Source organism: Anser brachyrhynchus (genome assembly GCF_964034855.1).
Source record: "Anser brachyrhynchus genome assembly, chromosome: 4".
Lineage (NCBI taxonomy): Eukaryota > Metazoa > Chordata > Aves > Anseriformes > Anatidae > Anser > Anser brachyrhynchus.
Genome location: NC_137698.1, coordinates 67510858 through 67534908, shown reverse-complemented (window position 1 = coordinate 67534908; position 24051 = coordinate 67510858). Strand labels below are relative to the sequence as shown.

Genomic DNA, 24051 nt, shown 5'->3' with positions numbered 1-24051 from the left:
ATTACCAAACTGAATTAACTAAATCTTGGTCATATGTGCATTTGCTAAAGACGTGGGGGGGGGGGGGGGGCAGAACAGTACCTTCCAAGCTACATAGTTCATTCTTTAATATCGCTACTGTGGCATAAATTCATATCTTTGCCTGATTTCTTACTGAGTAACCTCTTGAATGTCCAAGGATATCACTTACTCACCTCCGAGTATAAGCCTTGAAGCCTTCTGAAATCCCTATTGATCCAGCACTAACTCCCCTGAATTCGTAAGTCAACAGCAGCAGCGGAAACTATAGCTTGCAGGCCTAATTGCAGAAACCCATCTGTCAGAAGCCTGGTAACACACACAACTGTTTTCTCAAAGAATTGTTAATTTGCTTCCCTGCCATCTGTAACACTTTGAAGAGTCAAAAGCCAGTGCTGCTCATCTCAATACCCAAATCTCTATTGCTGCTCCTCCTCGCAAAGGTTCGCAGCACAGATCTGCACATTCTGCAGATCTGAATTTCCCTGGATAATGTGTCTTTTGGTATTTACATTTTTATTAGCAATACTTTAACACAGCAGTTCTGCTCACCCCAGAAGATTTCAAAGTCATGTACAGTGCCAATGAAAATCTCCAGCTTCTGCAATACAGCGACAGCTGACAGCTAAAGAACGTGCCTAGCAATTACAGACTTCAGCAGATTACAATCTTCGTGACAGGGAAATTAAAAAAAAAAAAAAAACTTTGCTAAAAGAGCCATGGTTTCTAAATATCCTCATCAACCTGGTACCACATTGGTATTTCCACCATCAGTGGAACACACCTATATGTTAAACTGACGGACAAGTTGCTTCAGAAGGGAGACGAGCATCACTCATGCCTGCTGCCAATCTGGTGTGTACCACACTAATGTAGTCTGTCTATTGTGTACTTCAGAAGCCATGTACTGTTATGCAGCTGAGGAAGACCCTCAAGCTCTACAAATATATCAAAGTATTTTTCAATTTTTCATAGGTGTTAATAATATAAAAAGATATCCTTTATGACTGATCTCCCTTCTTCATTAATCACATTGAGATTTTTTTATTGAGGGTTAATTGTCAAGGAATTACTTCAGTCATACCTTGTTGACCCTCAGACAATGTACTGCGATACCCTATTAAAACAATGACAATGCCTATTGCAAATCCTTACATACTCAAAATGACCTGCAGATGCTCTTGATCTACAAATACAGAATTACCTTCATCAAGAGGCCACCTATTTATTTTTAAGATCTTTGATTAACCTTAGACAGAACCGTTATTGTCTTCTATTTGTCATGTCTGCAGGAATACCTTCTTAACATTAATATCACCACAGTCTTGAAAGAGGGACAGGGCCCTTTTGAGAGGAACATGCAGCAAACATGTATACCCTTCTAAATCAACAGGAAATGGCCATGGACAATAAAGACTATTTAAAATGGTGTCACATCATCTTGCTGCACATTTTCTATTACATTTTTCAAAAAGCAGCAACAAGTTACTTTTAGGAGTGAAGTCACTTGAGTAGAGATGGAGTTCAAGACTAATTTTTCACGGGTGTGTACACAATTATGATTTTTTTTCAAGTAATTTATTGCTGAACACACACACAATTGAGAAAGGCCATAGCTTTTCCAAAGACATAAGACCTGCATTGCAAGGAAACCAGCAACTAACAAAAGTAAAACAATATCCCCAGTTCACTTCATTCACCTCCAGGCATGCTATAATCTTGCTGAATATAGGAACACTTCTGGTTTTACTATCTTCACTGCTACGCCCTCATTACACCAATTTGCATCACAGTTCCCCAGGTTCAGAAGTCATATTTTACTGCTTTGAGAGGTGTTCAACATGCCTGTTGGTGCACCAAGAAATATCAACAGATCAACAGTGACAAAAAATGTCCACTTAGCATATTCTAAGTAATAATAATAATGGTAATTTCTATCAGAAGAAAGGAAGATGAATGACTAAGCACAATAATATCAACCAATCATTTAAGCTAGACGCATAGCAGAAATGTAGATGGAAATTAGGAATTCCTCATTAATAGTTTTCATTTGTCAAACATGGAATAAACTCTGCAAGCAAAATTCTCCTCTGGTAGTATTGATTTATAAATGCAAACTTAACACAGGATTAGATGCTTAAGGTTTTAACAGTGATCACACACAAAGCAGAAGTCAATAATGACAATGAAAGGCCAGTTTCTAAAATCTTCTCCTCTTGTTATTTCTAAAAACCGGCCTCTCGGTGATAATATGCCCAGTCTCTACACAAAGCTGGTCATCTCAGCTCTTTCCACATTCAATGATACATTTCAGCTGTCTCTCACTCCAATTTTACAATGCATCATGTTGAGATACTACTGTCCTGTCAATTAATTTTGACAATTAACGTACGTTAAATGCCTAACTTTATGGATGGCTAAAGCTGAAGAGAGAGATTCACATTATTATTTAGAAGTGAATTTCTCTCCTAGATAAGTAGCGTGTAATTAAGATTAACATTTTCTTTCTGGATCTGGCCTACTATTTACAAGATCACAAAACTACAGTAGCAAACATTTTAAGTTTTCATTTTTACACATCATTGAATCAAAGAATTACATCAGGACATGACATTCTTTAAATAACAAACAAACTTAGTTGAATAATTTCTCCTGTTCCTAAATGATAGGAAACTAAAGGTCCTGTTTAACAAGCAGTGTTTCCTCCTTCCCATTCATCTTTTCTTCCATATTTTGTAAATTACTTCTCTGTCCAATGCACTTGGTCAGACAAGACTACTGTCTCCTTTCAGTGATTGCAAATAAAGAACAGAGGAATACAAATAACTGTGTTTAAAAAATACAAAGTTAAATAAGCCAGAAACACTGAACTATATTATAACAACTCTCAAGTTCAAGTTAAGGATAACATAGAAAAACAGATTTTAATATAATGCGTGGTCTAGCAGGAAGCAAGATGGGCAATACTCGTTACTTTGACTATAATACCAACAGCACGAGCAAGCTAAAAACACTGGACATGCACCACTGATGGGGAAAGCACAAGCCAACGGACAAGATGTCAAACCAACACCAGGAGACCCAAGTTATGATTTCCAACTCTTCAACCCAGCTCCTGTCTGACTTCAGAGTGATTGTTTCAGTCTCAGCTTCAAAAGTAAGCACCATAACACACTTAGAGAAGGGCCAAAAAAAAAAAAAATCAATCCTAAATGTGATTTGATTACTGTTTAATAGAAGGCTTTGTTGTTGGGTTGTATGGCTGAAACATCACTCCCAGTTCCATTTAAGTAGCTGTTTGCTAACCCAAAGCTTAAAAATCCAATGACCTTTTATAGTTGCAGCAACAGCTGTGTTATACTGCCAATACCTGCTCTCTCCTCAACACTATACTCATTAGCTGACATTAAGAATGATTGCCATAAAGGTGATATAGCTGAGACTGAAATGGTATCTGCATTGTCCTGTGGATAGTTTTTTTGAGCTACCCTGTAATTAAAGGCTTTATCAAGCCTTTTAAGAAATTCACTTATAAATTGAGTTAAAGAAATGTGAGTTGTTCTAAATTACTGTATTTTCACCCAGCAATTCAGCAGACTGCCAGAAAACACAGCCAAAAATCTCAAACACTTTTTAAACCAGGAAATGAGATTAGCAACAATCAGATCACACTATTACTATGTTATTTTGAGAGACTATTAAAGGTACTGACCTAAACATCAATTACCCTTCTGCCCTACATGTATACAAATAGATGTCTTGAATTCCAGGATTTGGAAAACACAGCTGGTGATTCTGATTATTCAACAATACATTACATTCAAGAAAAAAATCAGAACCCACTTCCTGGTAGCAAAACAGAACAAAGTCTACATTTCCGACTCAAGTGTTGCCACTTAGCTATTTAAGAGACAGAGATAAGCTCAGTCAATAACTCTGTGTTTTTTTCCGTAAGATTTAAGGCCGTTTCTTATCCTTTCATGGCTAATTCTTGCTGTCTTAAGTGTGGCTGAAATAAATTCAAAGTAAATCAAAGCAATATATGTACACAGAGACAGATTACCTGAAGCCTCCAGAACTCTCACCTACAAATCAACTCATTGTCACAGCTCTTGATTTTGAAAATAGTGGCAGGTTAAATATGAGTTTTGAAGGAAGCAGCCACATGGAACATTGTATCTCCATTTTAACCTTTCCTAAGGTACTCTATGAAGTCAGCTGTGTCAGTGCCATACACGAGAGAGATTAAAGATTTATTTTTTCTACATCCATAGACATTCATTTTTAGTGCAATTAAACTGCTCTCATGGATCGATGAGCACAGATAACTGAAAGTAAAGCAAGAGCATCCACAAGCAATCCTTTTCATTAAGTACATAACCAAATATTATTTGTTAGGCTGATACACAAAATGCATCTAAAGGTTCTCACTTTGTTCAAAAACCTGAGGGACAGACAGAACGTGTGACCTTTTGAGAGATAAGGACGTACAACCGAAGAATTCAGGAGCAAACAAGTCAGTCCTTGTTACTGCTATGAGGTTTGACTCTAATCTAATTTCTACAGGTGAAGCTGTAATGAAAATATAAAACCAACAGAGGTGGTATCCATTAGAATCAGGCCTTCAGCAATAATAGTCACAAAATAAACCCAAAAGAAAAACCTAAATACTCTGGATGCGTATAGGCAACTCCTATTTCCAAACCTTTGTCAAGTTGGTAGTTCTTCTAAATCATCACACAATCAAGAAATTAAGCAGGTACTACCCTTTAGCGAACAGAAAAAGTAATGAGTGTAGAGAGAAAGTAATTTGTGGTTTTTTGTTGTTATTTTTGTTTGTTTTTAATCCATCTCCTGACTTTTTTTTCCTGTGTTACTTAAAATATTGTTAACACTAGTTGCAACACAAAGATCTGCTTCTATACTAACAATATATATATATATATACATACACACACACACACTCAAACACATAATATTTTTCTCATTGAAACAAGGACATCTTGAAGTTCCTTCATCAACCAAAAGTTTTAATGTTTGGAGAACATGAATTTGGACTCCGGCATTCCCTTCTGACTCCATCCCAAAATTTAATCAATTCTTGCATAGAGCTATCTTTAAAGGTCTATGCATTTAAAAAAAAAAAAAACCAACAAAAAAACACTTTTTATTGTGTAGAGATCTTGCATGAACAGCCTTTATACCTGGGATGACAGTGGAATCAGCAGAGAAAGCACAAAGCACCACAGCTGTACAGTACATAAACCATGGTGTCCTTTTAATGAAACTTATGATAGCTCTATTTTTTCATTAAAAACAAAACCCACCTCCGTAAAATCTAGAACAGCAGTTTGCTAATTTTCAGACAATCCTGGTGAAAAAAGGTACATATTTTAGCTGATTTTGCATATTTCTTACATGTGAGTACTAGCAGAGTTTAAACTAATTACCACCATTTGCATTAATAGACTTTACACACTTAAATCCCACAAAGAGAAGTGAGACTATTTCCCTCAGCTTCCATTATTCACTGTTTTAACTACTAAAAATGTGCCTGTTTCACTGCCACTGCAAATATCACTGTACTAGACAAACGGCTGCAGCTATTCCAGCGTTAGAAATCTCCAGAAGGGGCATCCTATTCAGTTATATCCTCCGAAGGTATTCACACTAACTGTGAATGGCATGGAGGCCAAGACAAGGTTAGGACACCGATCGACCAATGACTCATTAATGGCTCTGAGCCACATTTGCAAGTTTGCTCTCAACACGCTGTGGCCAAAATGTCTATTCAGGTTTTCAGAATGATTGGTAATTTCAAATTTCAGGTGTAGGAAGAGACTATCAGATCTTACATCTCTAATTATCATAAAGATAAGGTTCTACTTTTCAGAAAAGGAGGACTGTAGCTGACAGGGTAATCGCAATGAACAATACAATTACTTGTTTTGGTCTTCTGTCCCTTAACAGTTGCTCGTTAAGAGCCTTGATGCTAGTAAAAACTGTGTCAACATTTTCCAGTAACACAGAGCAGTAGCTTTCCAGTCACTGACTATTTTGACATTTCTAGCCGCAAGAAAAAAAAAAAAAAGGCAACATTTCAACGTCTGTTGCCTGTAAGGGATACAGAGAGTGGACAATCTGTTTATTCTTGCACATTGCTTTCAAGGTTTATCAACTGGCTAATGCACAAAGAGGGGAAAAAAGAAGCAAAACATGCAAGGAAATCGGAAAGAGAATATGAGAGAGAAGGTTATCTCCTAGCATAACACTCTGGACAAATAGGGTCACAAGGAATACAAAGCATTGACCCCAATGCCTTTCTCCCTTCAAAAAGAGGAGCAGATGTGGACAGAGAATTGCCACTGCTAGGTACCCTCTGTATATCATATATAGATTACAGACAATATCTTCCACAGGATAACATGCAAACGTGGTCTCCACAATGTTCCTTGTGAAGAAGTAATGTGAAGGACATGTTTTGTGACTCTACACTGAGCAATATACTGTAATCAGAAGACAACAAAAACCCAAAGGAAGAAGGTGCGGTGATTACCACCACCATATGTCCTGCATACCTCAGTGTGGAAACGGCAGAAGCAAGCCTTGCACCAGCTGCATTCTGCATCTGCCTCCTGTCACTGGGCAGCCCCAGACCCGTCTCTTAACCTGCCTGGGCTACAGCTTCGCTATAGTTAAGACACAGACACCAGATTAACTTGTTTAACTCTTGGGGTAAATGCTTGCATGGAAAGCGCTACAGAGAAGCTGACAGTGGGTCAATAACATGTAAACATGTACTAAGTCTCCTGCCACGGCACTTCAAATGCTAGCTTACCCCCTTAAACATGGAGATTTGTGGAAAGGCAACAAGAGGCTACCTGAAGCTTGGTTTCTTCGCACTGCTATATATTTTATTTTTTCATCATCTTTTTCAGTAGTCCAGAGCATTTCAGTCATTTCAGAGCATTTTCAGGCTACCCTGGCCTGTTTCTTTGCAGTTCCCTTGATGTTTTCACAGACTTGGACAAAGAAATTACTCAAATACATAAAGTGTTTTTCTGCCACAATTACTGATACTAAACAATGCCATATAATGTAATTCTTCCACTATGGCCTTATTCAGTATGACCAAAGGAAATAAAACCCAATCCACGGAGCGTTTTCTTTCAAAATGGTTTTCAAGCTTATCTATACAATTCTATACAAGGAATAGAATTTACCTAATACAGAAAAGTTGCTCCACAGAGAGACCCCAAGGGGCAAGTAAAAGCAAGAAAGCAAACAAAATAATCCCTGACAAAATACTTTCTAACATATTTAGTTCTCACACTGCAACTCCACCTGCACATATAAAAAAAAAAAAGATATCCATGGAAATCAACATATTATTTGGTATCTGTTAGTTTATTGATAATAAATATACAATTATTCATTTAAAGAAAGATCTGATGTCCAGTTAACATCTAACTGAACATAATTTTAAGACAAAAATCAGTATGACATCTAAAGGATTACAGTCTTATGACGACTGTTGTATTTACTGTTAACTTTCTAATCTTACTTTCTTGACCACGACAGTACAGGTTCTTCACACAGGTTAGACAGTGGTAGACATCAGCCATTCCATACCATTAAACAAAAAGTGTTAGTAAGATGACATAGCATTTGAGATAAATTCTCACATGTGGCAAGTCACCATAGCTTCACTGACTCTGTCACAGCAAGCAATAGGGATTTGGTTCTCCAGGCACAGGTATATTTGACAGATAGCTCTGCTACAATGGTGGCCTTATCAATCTCTCCAGTACCATGACTACCTGCTCTTCTCAGATACAGCTCATTGCTGTCATTCTTCTTAACATTCTCAAGTCACCAAATAGTTCAGGGGTGACCCTATTTATTTTGCTGCACAGTAGTCCAGGTATGGGTGCCATTTGTACATTGACTACCAGCAGCAGAAATAGATGTACCACTCTCCTCCTTTCTGATTAACTTTGGCTAAAAGCTAGGTTATGTATGGGGAAGAAAAAAAAAACACAACACCACGATGGGAACGAGTGCTAATGATGAGTACTAATGTGTTACAAGGAACTCAGCATCTGTACCTTAAGTCTTAAAAATTTGGCTCACTTAACAATCCAGTTTCTACTTGAAACACTAAGCAACCATGGTCAAAGAGGAAGAAAAGAAGTGAATCCAGCTATGACAATGCAGCTATGGTGCCTATTCAACAGCTAATTCGCTGCAAAGACCTATAAGCAGATATTGTATCTCTGGCAAAACAACAAGCTGCACCATCTATTCATTCAGTCTCCAGTTTAACAGAAATGTTAGAGGTGCAATGACACTACCAAGGCCTCTTTAGTCCTCACAAACACATTATAAAGGCTTCCCATCAATGTATCACCCAAAGTACTATTATTAGCTTAGCTTTAATATAGCATAGAAATTAAGAATGGCTGCAGCTAGAAAAAGCCTATGTCGATGTTACTTGTCTGACAGCTGCAGGCTTATTTTCAACACATTAAATAACTCAAAAATGACTCAGCCAGCTATTCACTGACATCAACCCCTGCACAGCTGAGTAAGTAATGTTAAGGGCCTGTAAATGGAAGGAAATCCTATTATGAATGCCAGGAGGGGCATCGGTCTTTTCTTCCAAGCCACTGCTCCCTGTGAATGAGGAGAACAGCACTAAGAAACAAACACAAAGACTGATTTCCAGCAGCTACAGTACAGCCACACATTCTTCAAAGGTGTGGACACTGGGGGAAAGCTCTGAGAGACTTCAGAGCTGCTGAAATACAGAAGTTTTCAGAGGCAAATCTTACAACTTAAAACTTCTACTGCAAAAGACTCAGAGAAAGAATACAAGGTAAACAACACCTAGCCATTCAAGCTTCTTGCAGGTTTTGGCTTTTTAATTTGCTTTTTCCATTTTCTTCCTTCAGGTCCTAACACTTTGCATGCAGTCAGCCCACAGCGGGACAAGCTGGGCTCTGCACAATTCAGCCATCGGTCTGTTGCTGAGCAGCCTATGCTGAAAACTATCTTTCATGGAGAGAAGTATATAATATTCCTAGAATTTCCCAGTCTGTTATGCCTTCCTCTGCTGGATAAAATGCATCCAGAAATCCAGAAGATGCCTTAGATGTCCCCAAATAGGCAAAAAAAAAAAAGTGGAGTAAATGGATACAAAAAGAGAAACTTCCAGTCACCACAAAATGTCCTGCCAAAGAATGTTTGGCAAAGACTGTTATTGAGGTCCATGTAAGCGTAAGCAGATCCTTTCTGTCACTCCAGTGACTGAGAAGAGGGAGCAAAAAGAGGATGAAGGAGGGCTTACAGAAGGGAATATCCTCCTTGCAGGAATGGCAGCTAGTCTGAGCTAACCCAAAAATGCTAGAGCAGTCAAACTCAACTCAAAGCAAGTTAATCTGATTCCATTCTGGTTTTGCCTTAGCACAAATCCTTTGATTCTGCCTTTGAGTTGCATTATTTTCAATGAGCAGGGCTCAGATTATTTTTGCCCTTTAAAAAAGGACTGAACTGAGCTGAAAGTAACTACATTGGGTATTAGTACAAGTTGAGCAATGGAAAAGTTTTAATTCATATTTATCATAGTAAATTAAAACAATGTAAAAACATCTGAAGATACACAAATTAGTAAATGTCTTGCTTCCATGCTAATTGCATCTCGGGCTAATGAAGGGTTTTTCTTCTTCTTAACTGTCCTGAATGTTTGCTTTGTCCTCCCTTTGAATTTCTCTACAGCACTGCTACAATGATCATCTGTCCTAGAGGCTGCTGGACAGATCGAGCATGCTTTGGGTATAATTTTCAGGTGACAACAACTAGATTTTAATCAGGAGAGTTCACATGAGCACCACTACAAAACTTGACGGACTGAACGGCAGCTCAGTGATACGCTAATAAGGGGAATGCAGCAGCTCATCATAGCAGCAGCGTCTGCCATCAGCCCTGTCACACAGCATGTACCTGTAGGCCACCAAACTGGCCTTTATACTATTTTCCTTATTAACTGCAGAACAAGAGAGCTACCCAGGCAGCCCAGGGAGAGCCCTATCTCTTTATAAAAGCACTTAAAAAAATAAAAAAAAAAAATTAAAAAAAATCTCTTCAGAGGATTACATGTTTTATAATGACATTATTTCTCCACCAAAAGCAACCTGACAGCACCATTTCCTCATTACAGAAATAAGACACTAACTGCATATTCCCTCTGCTCTCACTGCAAGAATTGCTTTATTCCAGTGCTCACACACAGCTTGAGCTTTATTTACACCCGTAAAAATGAAGAGCATTTCATTTCACGATTATCTGAACCACACTGAACATAATTCACGTAACAAAATAAATAACAGCCATAGTCTCACTCATGCTTCAAATTTTGCTGTATCTTACATGAAGTAACATCATAAGATGTCTCTGGGCAAGACACATTCAGACTCTCAGATTGCTCCCCATTTACCACTAGAGGCCAGCAGTTCACCTGCTGGTGCTGCAGAGTGTGCACAACTGGCAGGAATTCAGTTCCCACTTCCACCTGCTAAACCAGGCCAAAACAGGCTAGAAATACATACCGTCCTACCTTACAAATAAAGGATTGGTCCCCTTGGTCATAAGGAATAGTATATATTGGGAGAGGGAAGTAACTTAGACAAACATAAATTTAAGAGAAGCATATGGACACATACACAAATCTTTAAAGAAAAAAATTAAAACTATTGCAAGGAAATTTAAAGAGTCCAAGATTTTTTCCCCAAAAGGTGTAAATCCAAGGAAGGGTACTAGTTTTTCCAAATCCTAATATGCTGTCTCTGAAATTAATATCTATGTCCCTGGATGGATCATTTAACATTTTCAGCCCTTCCCTCTAGCTACAATATGCTACCTAAAAGGCAGACTCAAATAAAGGACTTGATATCTCAATCTAGAATATCAACTTGGAGACAATCCCTACTTTAGAAAACAGCAGGCAATAATCACGTCCGTTCAGATATCCAAAGTAGTAAAGACGTTCAAAATATCTTTAGCATATTTGCCTCTATTTCTTTTGAAGACTTTTAGTTCTGCATACAGGAGTAAGCAAGGGTTACTAACACCTTTAACATACAGCTACTGCTTCAGTGTCAAAAAACAAGGAAAAGTCTCAACTTATCACAGACATTGCACTATTGTAGACAAATACTGAAAAATGCAGCTTTGGACAAAGGTAGCCTAGCATTTCTTTCAAGATCCCTCTAGACTTAGATATTGACTCTCTTCTTTTGCAGCCACCTCCCATGGATTTTATAATTTAAGAGCACTACAAGAAAACCACATGAAAATAATGAGATTAAGCTGTTCATTGACAACTTCTAATATTAAAATAATAATAATTTCTAGAGAAGATGGATTTGTCTAATGAAGAAAGCCAAAGGTATAGTCTCCCTAAGCAGCAAACAAACTGGAAAACATGAGCCTACCAATTTCTTTCCCTTATTTCCACCTACCTCCAGAGCAGTGGCTAAGACCACAATGCAGATATACAGATACTGCTCACACATAAATATCTTCAAAGCAACAACACAGCTTTTCCTTGAAAATAGAACATCCTCTTAAGCACATCTACACTGTTAAGTGAAAAAAGATATCCCATGTATTGATGCCTACCTTAGGGAGGTTCAGTATCTCTGAGAGGCTGGTGCGTAACCAGCCAGGGAGACAGCCCATCGTGCTCTTCAAGAGCTAGGAAGCATTAGTGGCTGCAATAGGTCAAATTCAGGAGACACTTCAAACTCGAAGAAAATAATCTCTAAGACTTAAAAACAGCTATTTGCACTATCTCACTGTAAGCAAAACAACAAAGCACATGTGAAAATAGCAGCTACAGGCTACCCATCAGTCTCAGAAAAGCCCCAACCACCAGATCCTCAGGTTCCTATAACGAGCAACACTCCCCTCAATACAATCTAATTGCATCAATTTATACCAGCAGTGAATCTAGCACCTGTTTTTTTTTCTAACTCTCTGTTAGCAGCTGGGATAATTCTGTTAAACCTGTGCCTTAGCACAGTTCAGCTGCAGGTCATTCTGTTTCAAAGAAAACAAAGATGATAATTTTGGAGAAATGGTTGCCTGAAATTTAATAAAATACTCATTAGGAAATTCAGGCTGCTTGTACCCTTGAGAAAATTTATTAAGCCTAGCATTAGGACCCTCAAATCATTTCTCTCTGCAACATAAAAACAGGCCTGTTTCTCTGATGCCTTCATTTTGCATTGTCACTGAGTTAGAAGAGTAAGAGGGAATTTGGAGCTTTACCTCTCAGTTTTAGAGGTCATTAAACAGCTTTGAGGACAGTGGAGAATCATGACCCAAGACTACCAAAATTATTTTTTAAAGGGACACAACCTCCTAAAAGGGGGCAATTCAGCACCACTGAATCCTTCCCTGCTTTTCCCACAGATTCTCTCATTATATGATATCTGCACACCCAGCAAGAGGGAGGGTAAAGTGATTATATTTACCAAAAGAAATTTTGAAGGCTGGTGAGAAGAGTCTCTTCCAGCAGCAGCAAAAGAAGTGCAGGAGAGGGCATGGCAAAGACAGGGCTCAAAATCTGTAGTGTTATCAGTGAAACTTTGTCTATGTGTCAACTGAGAATCTCTGCTCCAGAACTAAGGAAATAGGGAGGGAGTATCTGTAACTCCCTAGTAGGTAGTCAAATTAAAGGAGGACATACTTCAGAGATAGTTAGTAAGTACACTTTAGTCCAGTAATTGCAGCATTCTTATAACAGTAAATAGATTACTAAAAAGCAACAGCAATTCTGGAGAAAATGTGATTATGGGAATGGAAGTTCTCATCTACCTATTTTGCGTTATTTAGCACGTATTTTCCTCAAGAGTCGTACATGACCTGAATTTTCAAAGAGGAGATGTACCTGCTTTACCAAACCTAGGGAGAAACAGACGGTTGGAGAGACTTGTCCATTAACATGTAGCACAGCAGTTTGCAGATATACAGATCGGCTTGATTAAATGAATTAATTACTCTCATCACAAAGACTTTAACATCAGGTTTTCTTGACTGGCATTTAGTTTGCTCAAGAGGTCCAACACTTAGTATTAAGTCCAGAGCTTTTATGCATGCTGGAGACCTACTACTTCACAAACTTAAAACCGACATGCCTAACAATATAGAAGAAAACAGCAGGTATGAGATAACAACATATAATGCATCTATCATTCCTAGCAAAGTCTTGGCAATAACAAAAAGTCTATTTGCGTTCCATAAAATAAAATAAAATAAAAACTGTGATAGTGTAGGTCCGTTGAACATACTACAGTATCTTAATTTTTTTACTATAAATTTGCTGCATTAGTATGCTATACTGAAATAGTCCACCTCTTTTAAGATACCTCACTCAGCTGTCACAACCTAACCTCTTATAATCTCAAAAGATTTGTTTCATATTGTGGTCACTGCTCTGAAGACTGTAGTGGTGGGCTCAGATTGTGAAAAGCATGTTTCTCCTTCTCCACTAAAGAAAGTCCATCAACTCACAGCAGTATAAGAGAAGAAAGAGATCTGAAGTGATCCAAACCCTGCCTTACAATACATGCAAACTGACAGGTGTGGCTGGGTATAGCTGGTAGAAAATATAGTACGCTGTGCAATTACTAACTTGCTGTTTGTCTCGGGAAAAGGGAATAGTGTAATCAGTAAATCTGAGTTTTATTGATCTAGACAGCAATGTTGCCTCTTCAGAAACCTGATGAAAATGCCAACACAAAGCCCATCAATACATGTTCTGCTGTTTACTGGGAGAACTGAAAGGGGTCACCCAAATGTGCTGTACAGAATGCACTTCACCTGTAGGCACATTAGAGATTCTCACAATTTGCCTCCACTAAAAAGACTTCAAAAAGAAAAAGAAAGGAAGAAAAAGGAAAAAAAAAAAAAAACGAAGAAAGGAAGAAAAAGGAAGATCTGTACAAGTCTACCTTCAATACTCTGTGTCAACAGCGAAAGACCCAGCAGTTCGTACACTGAACAGTGAGAATATATGCCTAAGTAACTAAGGAACTAAAGGTTGAGAGCCAGGTCTATTAACTGGAATGCAATCAGCACTCTGCAAGCCATCCATGATTCAGTCACACATGGTGTGTGACCTGCCTCAATTCCCTCTACCTTTCTCTGTGTCTCCTTTTCCATGAAAAATTGCTTGCCAGCACCTGACCCTCACTTTTGCCAGGGGTTGGATACAAATCTTTAGCATGTTTTGATATCTTTATTTGAACAACCTGGAGGGAGGGAGGGAAGACCCTGTCAATAAACAGCAAAGTATGTAATGTTATGCAAAAGGAAAAAATACGCAGGAGAAGGCACTGCTCTGTAATGGAGTGAATACTCCATTTGCATACTACAGCTTGCTGTTTTACCAATGAACTTGGTACAAAGTCACTTGCAAACCTTTTGCTTGAAGGGAAACCATAACTAATGGCATCTGCAACAAGAACTGTGCAGCATTCACTGAATTGCAAAGCACAGCTCCATACATCTTTAACTCCCACACAACAGATCACCAGTGCCTCTCTGGTTCAACTTGTCTCCAGCGTGCCACTTAGACTTCAAATCAGGGAGGTTGTTAAGTGACAAGTCAGCCAAGCGACAAAAGAACCAATATCAATATACATAATGCAACAAAACCAAGTGAACTTGGGTCATCTTGCTTACAACAGCGTGGTTTTCCATCCCTTGAGAAATCAGGATGCTCTCAATCTAACAAGGCTTTGCCCCATCAGGGGAAGGGGAGGAAGGAAATGCTACAGTTTTGCAAAAAGTCTAGTTCAGATACTTACAAAGGGGAATGGATATCAAGGAAACGAGAAATAAATAATTAAAATGGGGCCTGTGACCAAATGGAGAATTGGACCAACATTTTTTCATACCACGAGCAGTAAGAAATTGTTAACTTCAAGACTCAGAGGATCTATTTCAAGGATTTATACTGCATGCTTCATAGCATTTTCCTTTCTCATGGTGTTTTTAACTCTACAATATATAACCGGATTGTAAACATAAATGGTGCAATTCATACTGCTCGTCTTATCTGAAAAAAACTCATAAGCAGTCTTGAATTCAAGTTAAACAAATGGACATATAAAATAAAAATACATTAAGTAAATCATAACCTCTGACTGAAAGAACCATGGAACTGAATTCTGAATGTGTGTGTCACTCACTAACCCCAGAAGCCCAGCAGACCTCAGGAGGTCGCCAGTCCTGGTTTCTGCTCAAGCAGACCAGGCTGGGGGCAGAGGTAATGATTAGAACTGCTCTTTAAAAATAAATTGTAAAATATACTGTAAAATAAGTCATTAGTTCATGTAACATCTTTTGAATAATGCAGAGAACTTAAACCAGCTTGTGTCTGGTTCATCACCATTAGACAATACATGCTGCAATGTACAACCACTTATCTATTTACTGATTTGTATTAGTAATATACCCAAAGGTAATAAACTAAACCTTTATTTTGTGGGTTGATTATATCACCGGACTAGTACGAAGCAGGTAAATATGCTCCAGGCTTTCTGGGCCAATATTTCTAGTCCGCTTATAAATAGCATTCATGAAACACTTAGACCAAAAAAAAAATAAATCTGACAGGATATATTTTTTAAGAACCATATTTAAATCACTGAATGAATATCATGTTCACGTTCACAGAAAAACAGTTGCACTTCTTTAACAGGCAGCTTTAATGAGGCTATTTCCATAAAAATGCTTGATTTTCAGTTTCAGACCACTCCAATGCCCTCCCTCAACTCCCTTGTTAGGCATCTTATTAAAAAGAACTATTGCGGAAAACATTCATTATTTTATCTACCTGTTTCTTATTCCAGGACCATTCCCTAATAGTACCCTTGCTCATTTCCATGAAAACTCTCCTACAGAATCAATCCCTTGCTGATAAACAGACACACAAACAACACACTCATTTCAAAGCACATGGATTAACCTGTGTATTGTGAAACAGTCTAATTTTGCTTACAACCTTTTCCTACTGCTTCTCATAACAGAAGCTTAAAACCAGCCCTCACTATTGGCAGCACTTTAAACTACTTTCCATGTCTAAATGACACTAAGAAAGGCAGTGAAGAAACAGAGACCCGAATTCAAGCTCTTCTGGAAGAGCCCCCACTGAACAGCCGACCAGGAATGTAAACACATTACAATACTCCTTTAATTCCTCTAGAAAAAAATAAGGCACCTTTTCTCAGGCTGTAAAATTAATACAGTCATTATATATATTACTGCATTTTACAATTTAAGATTGCCGCTCTGATTCATAAGCAATACAGGAAGGACAGAGAAAACTAAGAACTCTGCCAGGCCTAGTCAGGACTGTTTTGGATTATTTTCAGGAGTGTGCAATTGCTTTCAGAGCACTGAATTGCCTGCCCATCATTGCTGAAGATGTTGCTTCAAGAACAGGAAAATTCACAGTGGTTTTAGTCCTTTTATCTCAGCAGAGGTCACCCTGAAAGCTGCACTGAGGAAACAAAACAGAACATGATGTAATAAGCCTAGCTATTTAGAAGGAAAAGCCCCAAAACCTTGAAACAAAGTCTTCAGCAAAAGATTTCTGTGTGCCCTGTGGCACATACAGCCAGCAGCAATTTATGGCTTTAAAAAAAAAAAAAAAAAAGAGCTAATGGAAGGCTTCAGATAAACTGCATTTTGCTGTAAAACTGTGACTTCATTTGCTTGGAAAATATCTACTCTTCTCATTTATAAATTAAGACATGGAGAGGTTGCTCTCCCGCTCCTCTGGTAATGACTGATTTTTGTGCATTCCATTTTATTCCCCAGTTCCCAAATGCAATTGTGCAAATGCTTAACCTTATGCGCTGAACTGAAGTCAATGGCATCATGCACATACTTAATGCCAAACATGAACAGCTTAAACTTTTTACCGAACCAGAACATAGAAACCAACCTGAAATTCAGATCTCCAGTCTTCCAGTTCTTGAATTCCTACTGATGCCAGGCACTGCACGGCTAGGGGACTATAAGGAATGCTGTCCTTAACATCCATCTGGGAGACAGAGTGACTGAACAAAGAACTGAGAAAGGAGCCCAGGACCTGCAGCTCCTCTTCATTCCAGACTAAGTCTTTAGTTTCTTAGACCTGCTTGGTAATAGAGTCGTTTGTTAAGCTGCTTCAGTACATGTGAATTTATATCTTGCTCCAGACCTTTGTGGAAGCTGCTTGAATTAAGCCCAATGTAAGCGTCATGAGAAACAGAGTACCAGAAATGTATCAGAGGTTCCTTAGGCCAATTTCTTACTGATTTTTACAGGACACTCTTGAAAAGTTGAAAACCTAACAAAGAAACAACATACATGGACAAGCAGTTTATCTTTAATAACTGAACACTTTTAAAAATGTGTTCGCCTAACTTTAACATGTAAACGTATGAAAATGCATACTGCATATGCACTTGTATAAAGCTACTTGACATGCAAATACAACTGAGACAATGAGTAGCAATCATTCCCAGCAGAGTCCATGGAAGGAGATGCCCAGCACCTGTGGGAGATGAGGCTCACTATCCACAGCATCATCTCCCTGGAGCTCCAAGAGACTGACACGCCTTTTTCCATGGTTTTATGCTCCAGAACTAGGGAGAGCATATGCCTTTTCCAAATAGTGAAACCTGGCCTGAGCAGGTATAAGGAGCATGAAACAGGACCCTTTCTTTAGCAGCAGCTTCAAGACACAATGTGCAGTGACACAACGCAATAAGGTGTCACAGCAGCAGCATTTAAGCAGGTCTGAAATATCCAAATGTAAGTCAATTCACACTTAATATGAGCTTAAGATTCATAAGCTAGCAAAGATTTTGAAAATTAAAGTATTTTCCAAATATTGTTTTCCAATAGATAGACCAAATCTTTCAGTCTTAGCAGAAGCATAACTTTACCACATTTCAGCTCAAAGACTTGTCCGTAACTAACCAAATACCAGCACCTCTTCTCCCTTTCTTTTACTGAAAAATCTTTTGTTGTTGTTGTTGAGGAAACATGTATAAGGAAAACATTTGAATCCCTACTGAGAAAAGTGCAGAGCATTTCACTTTCATACAAAAACATGGGCAAATCAGGCTTATTTCTTTTAAAGAATTATCAATCACCTCGATACTGTTGTCACACCAGGCCAAGGAATAAACTAATTTTACCGCGTTGAGACTCAGGAATGTCTTTCTTTGAGCACAGAACTTTTCTGAACACACTGCAGCTCTGCTAACAGCCACCAACCCTCAAGTGGAAGCCCTTGGAGAGGTATTACCCTGAAAGCCATTTATCTTTTACTTCAATTTGCAAGCAAACACCAACACAGAGAGCCATTAGAGAACAAGTGCTCTCTGGATGCAGAAAATCAATGGAGGAAAATTAAAAATCAACAAAGCTCTCACATACAGCCTCCTAAATGAAATGGCCTGTGATCCAGTCAATCCTTGTTAAGAGGAGAGTAAAATAAATTCTTAATCAAAGATGAGCTCTAATGACACTGCTTATCATATTTATATTGCATATTATACATGTCTAGCTATATTCTATGCTGGGAGGAAATAATCTGATTTTAAGAAATGTTCACAGTGCCCAAAATAATTAAGAAACTATTTTCAACACTCAAGTTCTAGTGACGGACAAAAGGTTTAGGCTTGTGATGACATGTAAACGAAATTATAGGGACACAAATAAACATAGCAGAAGTTTTGTACAACTTCTCACTAAACGCCCCTTTGCTCAGATGTGAAAAAGTAAATCCACCTAATTTACTTAAAAAAAAAAAAAAAAGAAGCAAGCAACAAAAAAAAAACCTGCCTGTTATGTTCTTCTATGTTGTTCACAGCCATGGAAAAGCCAAAAGTGAAAAAAGTAAAAATATTTAAGAGTGTTGTCTACCTGCTGTCTCACCTACTGATCACTGCCACCCACAAGCCACCTGAACCACTCATCCTGTGACCAAGTATTGATACGATGATGTCAACAGAATGCAATCTCACATGTACAAACCACTCTATTACCTTGATCATTTTAATTAACACAGAACCACAGAGGTATGCTGATGAAATAGGAGGTCATTCATTCAGGCAATTATTAGCCATCCTAATATAAAAATTTCTTCATGATAAATCAGGCACAACTAAGTGGTTTCATCCAACATGTATTGAGATATTCTATATTGATTGATTTCATTTTTCTTTATTATTTCTGTATATAGAACAGGTCAGTCTTTCTACTTTCCACTACTAATTACCTTCCACAGGAAGAAGACAGAAGATGAAAGGGTTTTCTTTAATGCTTAATTTCCATTATAAACATGATTTCTGTGAGGTTAAAAGGTATTCTGAGGTTAAAAAAAATATATATCAGAAATGAAAAGCCTCACACCTAAGGCATCTCTTCTCATTTGCCTACACCCTGTTCAGCACATTGTACTAGATGGATGGGTTAAGAAAGTAAGCACGGCAGTTTTGATTCAGGTGAAGCAAAACATAAACAGGTTCAGGTCTCTAAGTTATCTACCTTTTTACGGGTTGTTGCAATTGCTTCTAAGTGGATTTGACAAAAGTACTGCATTACTCCATGCTAACAATTGGTTTGCAATAGCACTAGTAGATGTGTTCAAGCAATGAAGCTGTTAATTACTCCAGAAGACTGGAAAAGTCTGAGCCTTTGATACCAACATAGTTACGTATTTTCCATTAATGAATGGGTCATAGCCCCAGCTGAAGCTCTTCCACTAAATCATCCACAGTTAGGTGTTGTGAAAGCAGCCTCTGCTTCCACCCTCAGCCAGCTCAGTCTAGGCAGAATATGGTTTCTCTGCCTAATCCTCTGCTTCTGTGGTTCGGGCTCTGCTGTTAAACTTCTTTACCACGCACCTTTTACTCAGACAGAATAATGGAATTACAGGTCTAACCAAAGCAAATAACCCCTCAACATGCTTTTATGTATGTTACCTCTTTTGACCAAGCCACTTTCACCAGCAACAAATGAAGTCCCTCATGAAATTGCTCAGCCTTGTAGAAACCATATGGACTTTAAAAACCATTTCACACACCTTTCATGTTTATTTTGTGCAAGGACTGTCTACTCTCCATAGTGTTTTCAAGCCGCCAGGCATAAAAAGTCTCTAGTCATTACCATCTCTTCTTTATCAGTGTGAGGGTGCTAAAAGCGTGGGCATCATTGACATGTTCTACTGCAAAATACAAACCTGAAGGGTCACAAGTAACAGTTCTTTTAGAAATCACGAAGACAGATGGCATGGATATCTGAACATGACAAATTTAGGACTACGTACATCTGCAGAATTGACTCCTTGGGGTATTTGTTTGGCAGTCAAAGTGTTCTTTGAAATTATAAAAATAAAAATTGACAATTTACTTTTTCCAGATTAGAGACAAGCTCCATGGGTCTCCCTTCTGATTTACTAACTAACTCAGCAAATCTTGGGTGACAAACTCGGTAATTTTTAATAGGTGAGAAAACAGAACCAAGAATACTGCCTCTTTTTTAACTTTTTATTTTCACTTCTAAAGTTAAGATTTCAAGATGGTTGGGTGAGAGACATAATTGCTCAGGGCATCTTTCTTTATTGTTAAGCTCAAGAAAACTTGTGAGAAACCACAGTGGATTTTCTGTGCTTAAAAAAGGCAAAGGTAAAAAGGCAGTTGCCAAAATTTTGAATATGTTGCTTGCTCTTCCCTAGCAAGGCTAATTTGACTGCAACTTGACTCATCAGATGTTGTTTTAACACCTCTTGAGATGCACAAAGTTGATGTCTGTGCTCCCCTGAAGACAAGAACATATTTTTCAAGGCTCTAGGCTGCCAGCCACACCGCAGTGAAACATATGCTGTCCTGTTCCTTCAGATAACAAATGGCTTCTCTTTTGTTCAGTGATTCAGCCACACAGATAACTTATTTTGTCTCCTGAGATTTTTGAAATGAGTGAGTCTCTTCAAAGAGGTATCAACTGCATTGTATTTTCTGGGTAATACACTTATGGCTAGACTACTCCAACCAAGGTATGGTAACTGAGCTAGCTTTTACAAGTAGCAGCTGTGGCAATTGGCTGTGACTCTGCTATTCCCAGTGGTAATCCTAAGGGAAAGACCCTATAAATATTGCATACTCACCATTACATGTGATGAACAAATATTGGCAGCATATTGTATTCTGAAATAGCGGTAAGTAACCTCATTCAGGTAAGAGAACCCCATTTCCAGAGTCTTTTAGATCAAGTAAATGTATGAAAGATTACAAAGGCATCTGGTGCCACAGCTTTAGAAACAGAGTATTGATATCAGTCACCAGCTCAATCCCACGAGACACCACTGCTCCTCATATTCTCATCTAATTGACATGGAGAGCATTTAGTTTGGATCATAGATGCCTCACACAGAATTAGTGTCCCATAAAGAGGATCACAAGGGGATTAAGCATACCACGGCAACCATCACCACACTTCCTGTCTTTGGTATTCGTAAGCCACCTATCACCATGGTACCCCCGTGTGAATGGGATTCATACCCTAGAGCTTTAGGAAGGGAAGAAGGAAACTTACACAGAATTTTGAACCAGACAGTGCCAGCACATTTCTTTATCTGAAGGAAAGAGACAACATGTTATCAAAGCACAGCACCATTTTGAAGCGATTCTTGACCAAAATTGAATTTGATATGCAATTGTGCACCTGATATGCAGCTCGGCTTCTGACACTCTGCCATTAGTAGTGCCAGTGCAAGGCTGCTTAGCAATGCAGGCTGGGTTGAACACTGCTGCTCCTGGGGTGCTGGGAAAGGCCCCAGTGGGCAGATCTGCAACAGGCAGGTTGGGAAGAGAAGAGAAGTGGAATGGAAAGAAGCCGGAAAGGAAAGCTGGAGGGAGAGCTGGTTACAGCCCGCAGCTCCTGGGAACTGACTGTTTTGCCTAGAGCCATAAAGAATAAAAGCAAACCAGGTCACAGTGCTGCCAGACCTCCCCAGGTTATTATTGCAGTTCGCTCTATCTGGAAAATCAATACTCAAAACACACGAAAGCCCAGATTGCAGCACTGGATGCTGTTAAACAACAGCCCTAGATGAAAGGTCATCAATCTGAAGTGTGCTTGATTACCATATAATATAGTGCAACAGAGATGGGCAAGCCTAAATGGGCGGTTTCCTCCTGATTCCTGCAGATCCTTAAGAATAAAAATAAGTTGCAAACTCAAATCCTTCAGGGAAAAAGCACAATAATATCTTACTGCCCAGCCACCACAAATATTTACTGGATTAAAAAGTGGGCTGACAAATTATCGTGCATTCTTATGTCATTCTTTCACCTTTCGATGATCTGCTAAAAATAACCACAGCTTTAGGAATAGATCTGGTTTTGAGATTTTGGGTAACAGCCTACAGCCCCCTGCCACGGTGGATGTCAGTGACAGTTTACAATCACAGTGTTCTCTGTGGGTAATTGTGTGAGCTCAAGCTTATAAACTAACCTCCAAGGAAGGCAGAAAGGGGGGACTCACACAGTGACTTTTAAATAAACTTATTTGCTGTCATGAGCATTTAGAGATTTTGCCTCTCTCTGGGTTTTAACTGAGCAATATTTAGCTTACATTTGTTAACATGGCTTAAATGCAATGGCAGGCGACACAGTAGTATTAAGGAACAAAGAAGTGTCCAACCTCAGCCACTGACAAGGTGCATTAGCTTCTCCAGACAGAGAGGGCTGATGAGAGAGAGGAGAAAAAAAAAGACAAAAGAAAAAAGAAAAAGAAAAAAAAGAAAAAAAGAAAAAAAAATATTAAAAAAGGGAAAAAAAAAGAAGAAAAGAAGAAAAAAGAAATGTGCTATCAAAATATTCAAAGATAAATGACTGATAATTACCTATATCATGGACCACTGAGTACAAAGGAAAATAAAATAAAATAAAATATAGCAGTGTTACATGCAGTCTATGAGTATCAGTCTGATGAATTTGCCTCCTCATGAATCAAAGAATCCCATGGAAAGAAAAATATATAAGCAAAACAGAATACATTAATGCTTTGAGGTAAACTCAGAGTCATTAATATTATGCTAGTCAAAAATGTACCAGATATCAGAGAAAAAAAAAATGTATAAGATCCTGGCACTTCGCTAGCTATTAAAGATGCCAAGGCACTTTCTGAAAAAAATAAATTTTGGTCAGAAAATGCTGATGTGGCAAAGTCAATGTTTTCCAGTGCATGTTTTGATTTTGACAATTTTCCCAGTTCAAATATTAATTTTGAGTATTTATGATTTTTATAAGTAAACCTCAAGATACTTTTAAGACACTACATTTAAGAGAGTCACAATTTAAACAAAAATATCAATCACATCTATTTTTCCTTATCTCAGATAGATCAACTCTTTTCCATTTTTTTGTTTTCATCTGTAAGTCCAGATACATTTCTTTTCAGAACTTCTCAAAGGATTGAAAATCATTTCTGACCTTATCCTAATCTACACATATTTTACATGGTAACTGAGTTATAGTACATGAATATTAAAATAAAGTGAATTTTAAAAATAGTGCAGAAAGAGGGCTAATGTTTTTCAATAAAGTACCTAAAATTATGGTTCTAGATGTGAATTTATCTCCCTCCTTTCTTTTTGAATATAAATTTTTAAAGATGCAGCTCAAATTGCCTCTACCAGTTTTTAAACTTCTCTTGTTATTTTCACAAATTAGCTTGCTTTCTTAGAGAAATTTGGCTCAAAAGTCACATCTTTAGTCTTAAAAGAGGTTTTTCTGAACATTTTATCAAATTCACTGTATTTGTCTATTTAATCTTGTTGATTCATAACACCAAAAAATATATATATAGATTTCAGTACTTTATTCTACAAACATTATCTATTCTGTGTGTTGTTTTTTTTGTTGTTTTTTTTTTCAGAAATAAGCTTTCATATTTGACTGGTGA

General features: G+C 38.0%; 1 protein-coding gene across 12 annotated transcripts in view; it reads right to left on the bottom strand.

Annotated features, from left to right (window-relative positions):
• SORCS2 (sortilin related VPS10 domain containing receptor 2) overlaps positions 1–24051 on the bottom strand; it is a 553956-nt gene that overhangs the window by 209033 nt on the left and 320872 nt on the right. The window contains exon 1 of one of the 12 annotated variants that reach the window (XM_080592007.1): positions 11698–16953. The exons of the other annotated variants lie outside the window; for them this stretch is intronic. Within the exon in view, the coding sequence (XP_080448133.1) occupies positions 11698–11757 (60 nt within the window). The 5' untranslated portion in view covers positions 11758–16953. Of the gene's footprint in view, positions 1–11697; positions 16954–24051 lie in introns of those variants that run through there. 12 annotated transcript variants of the gene reach the window in all.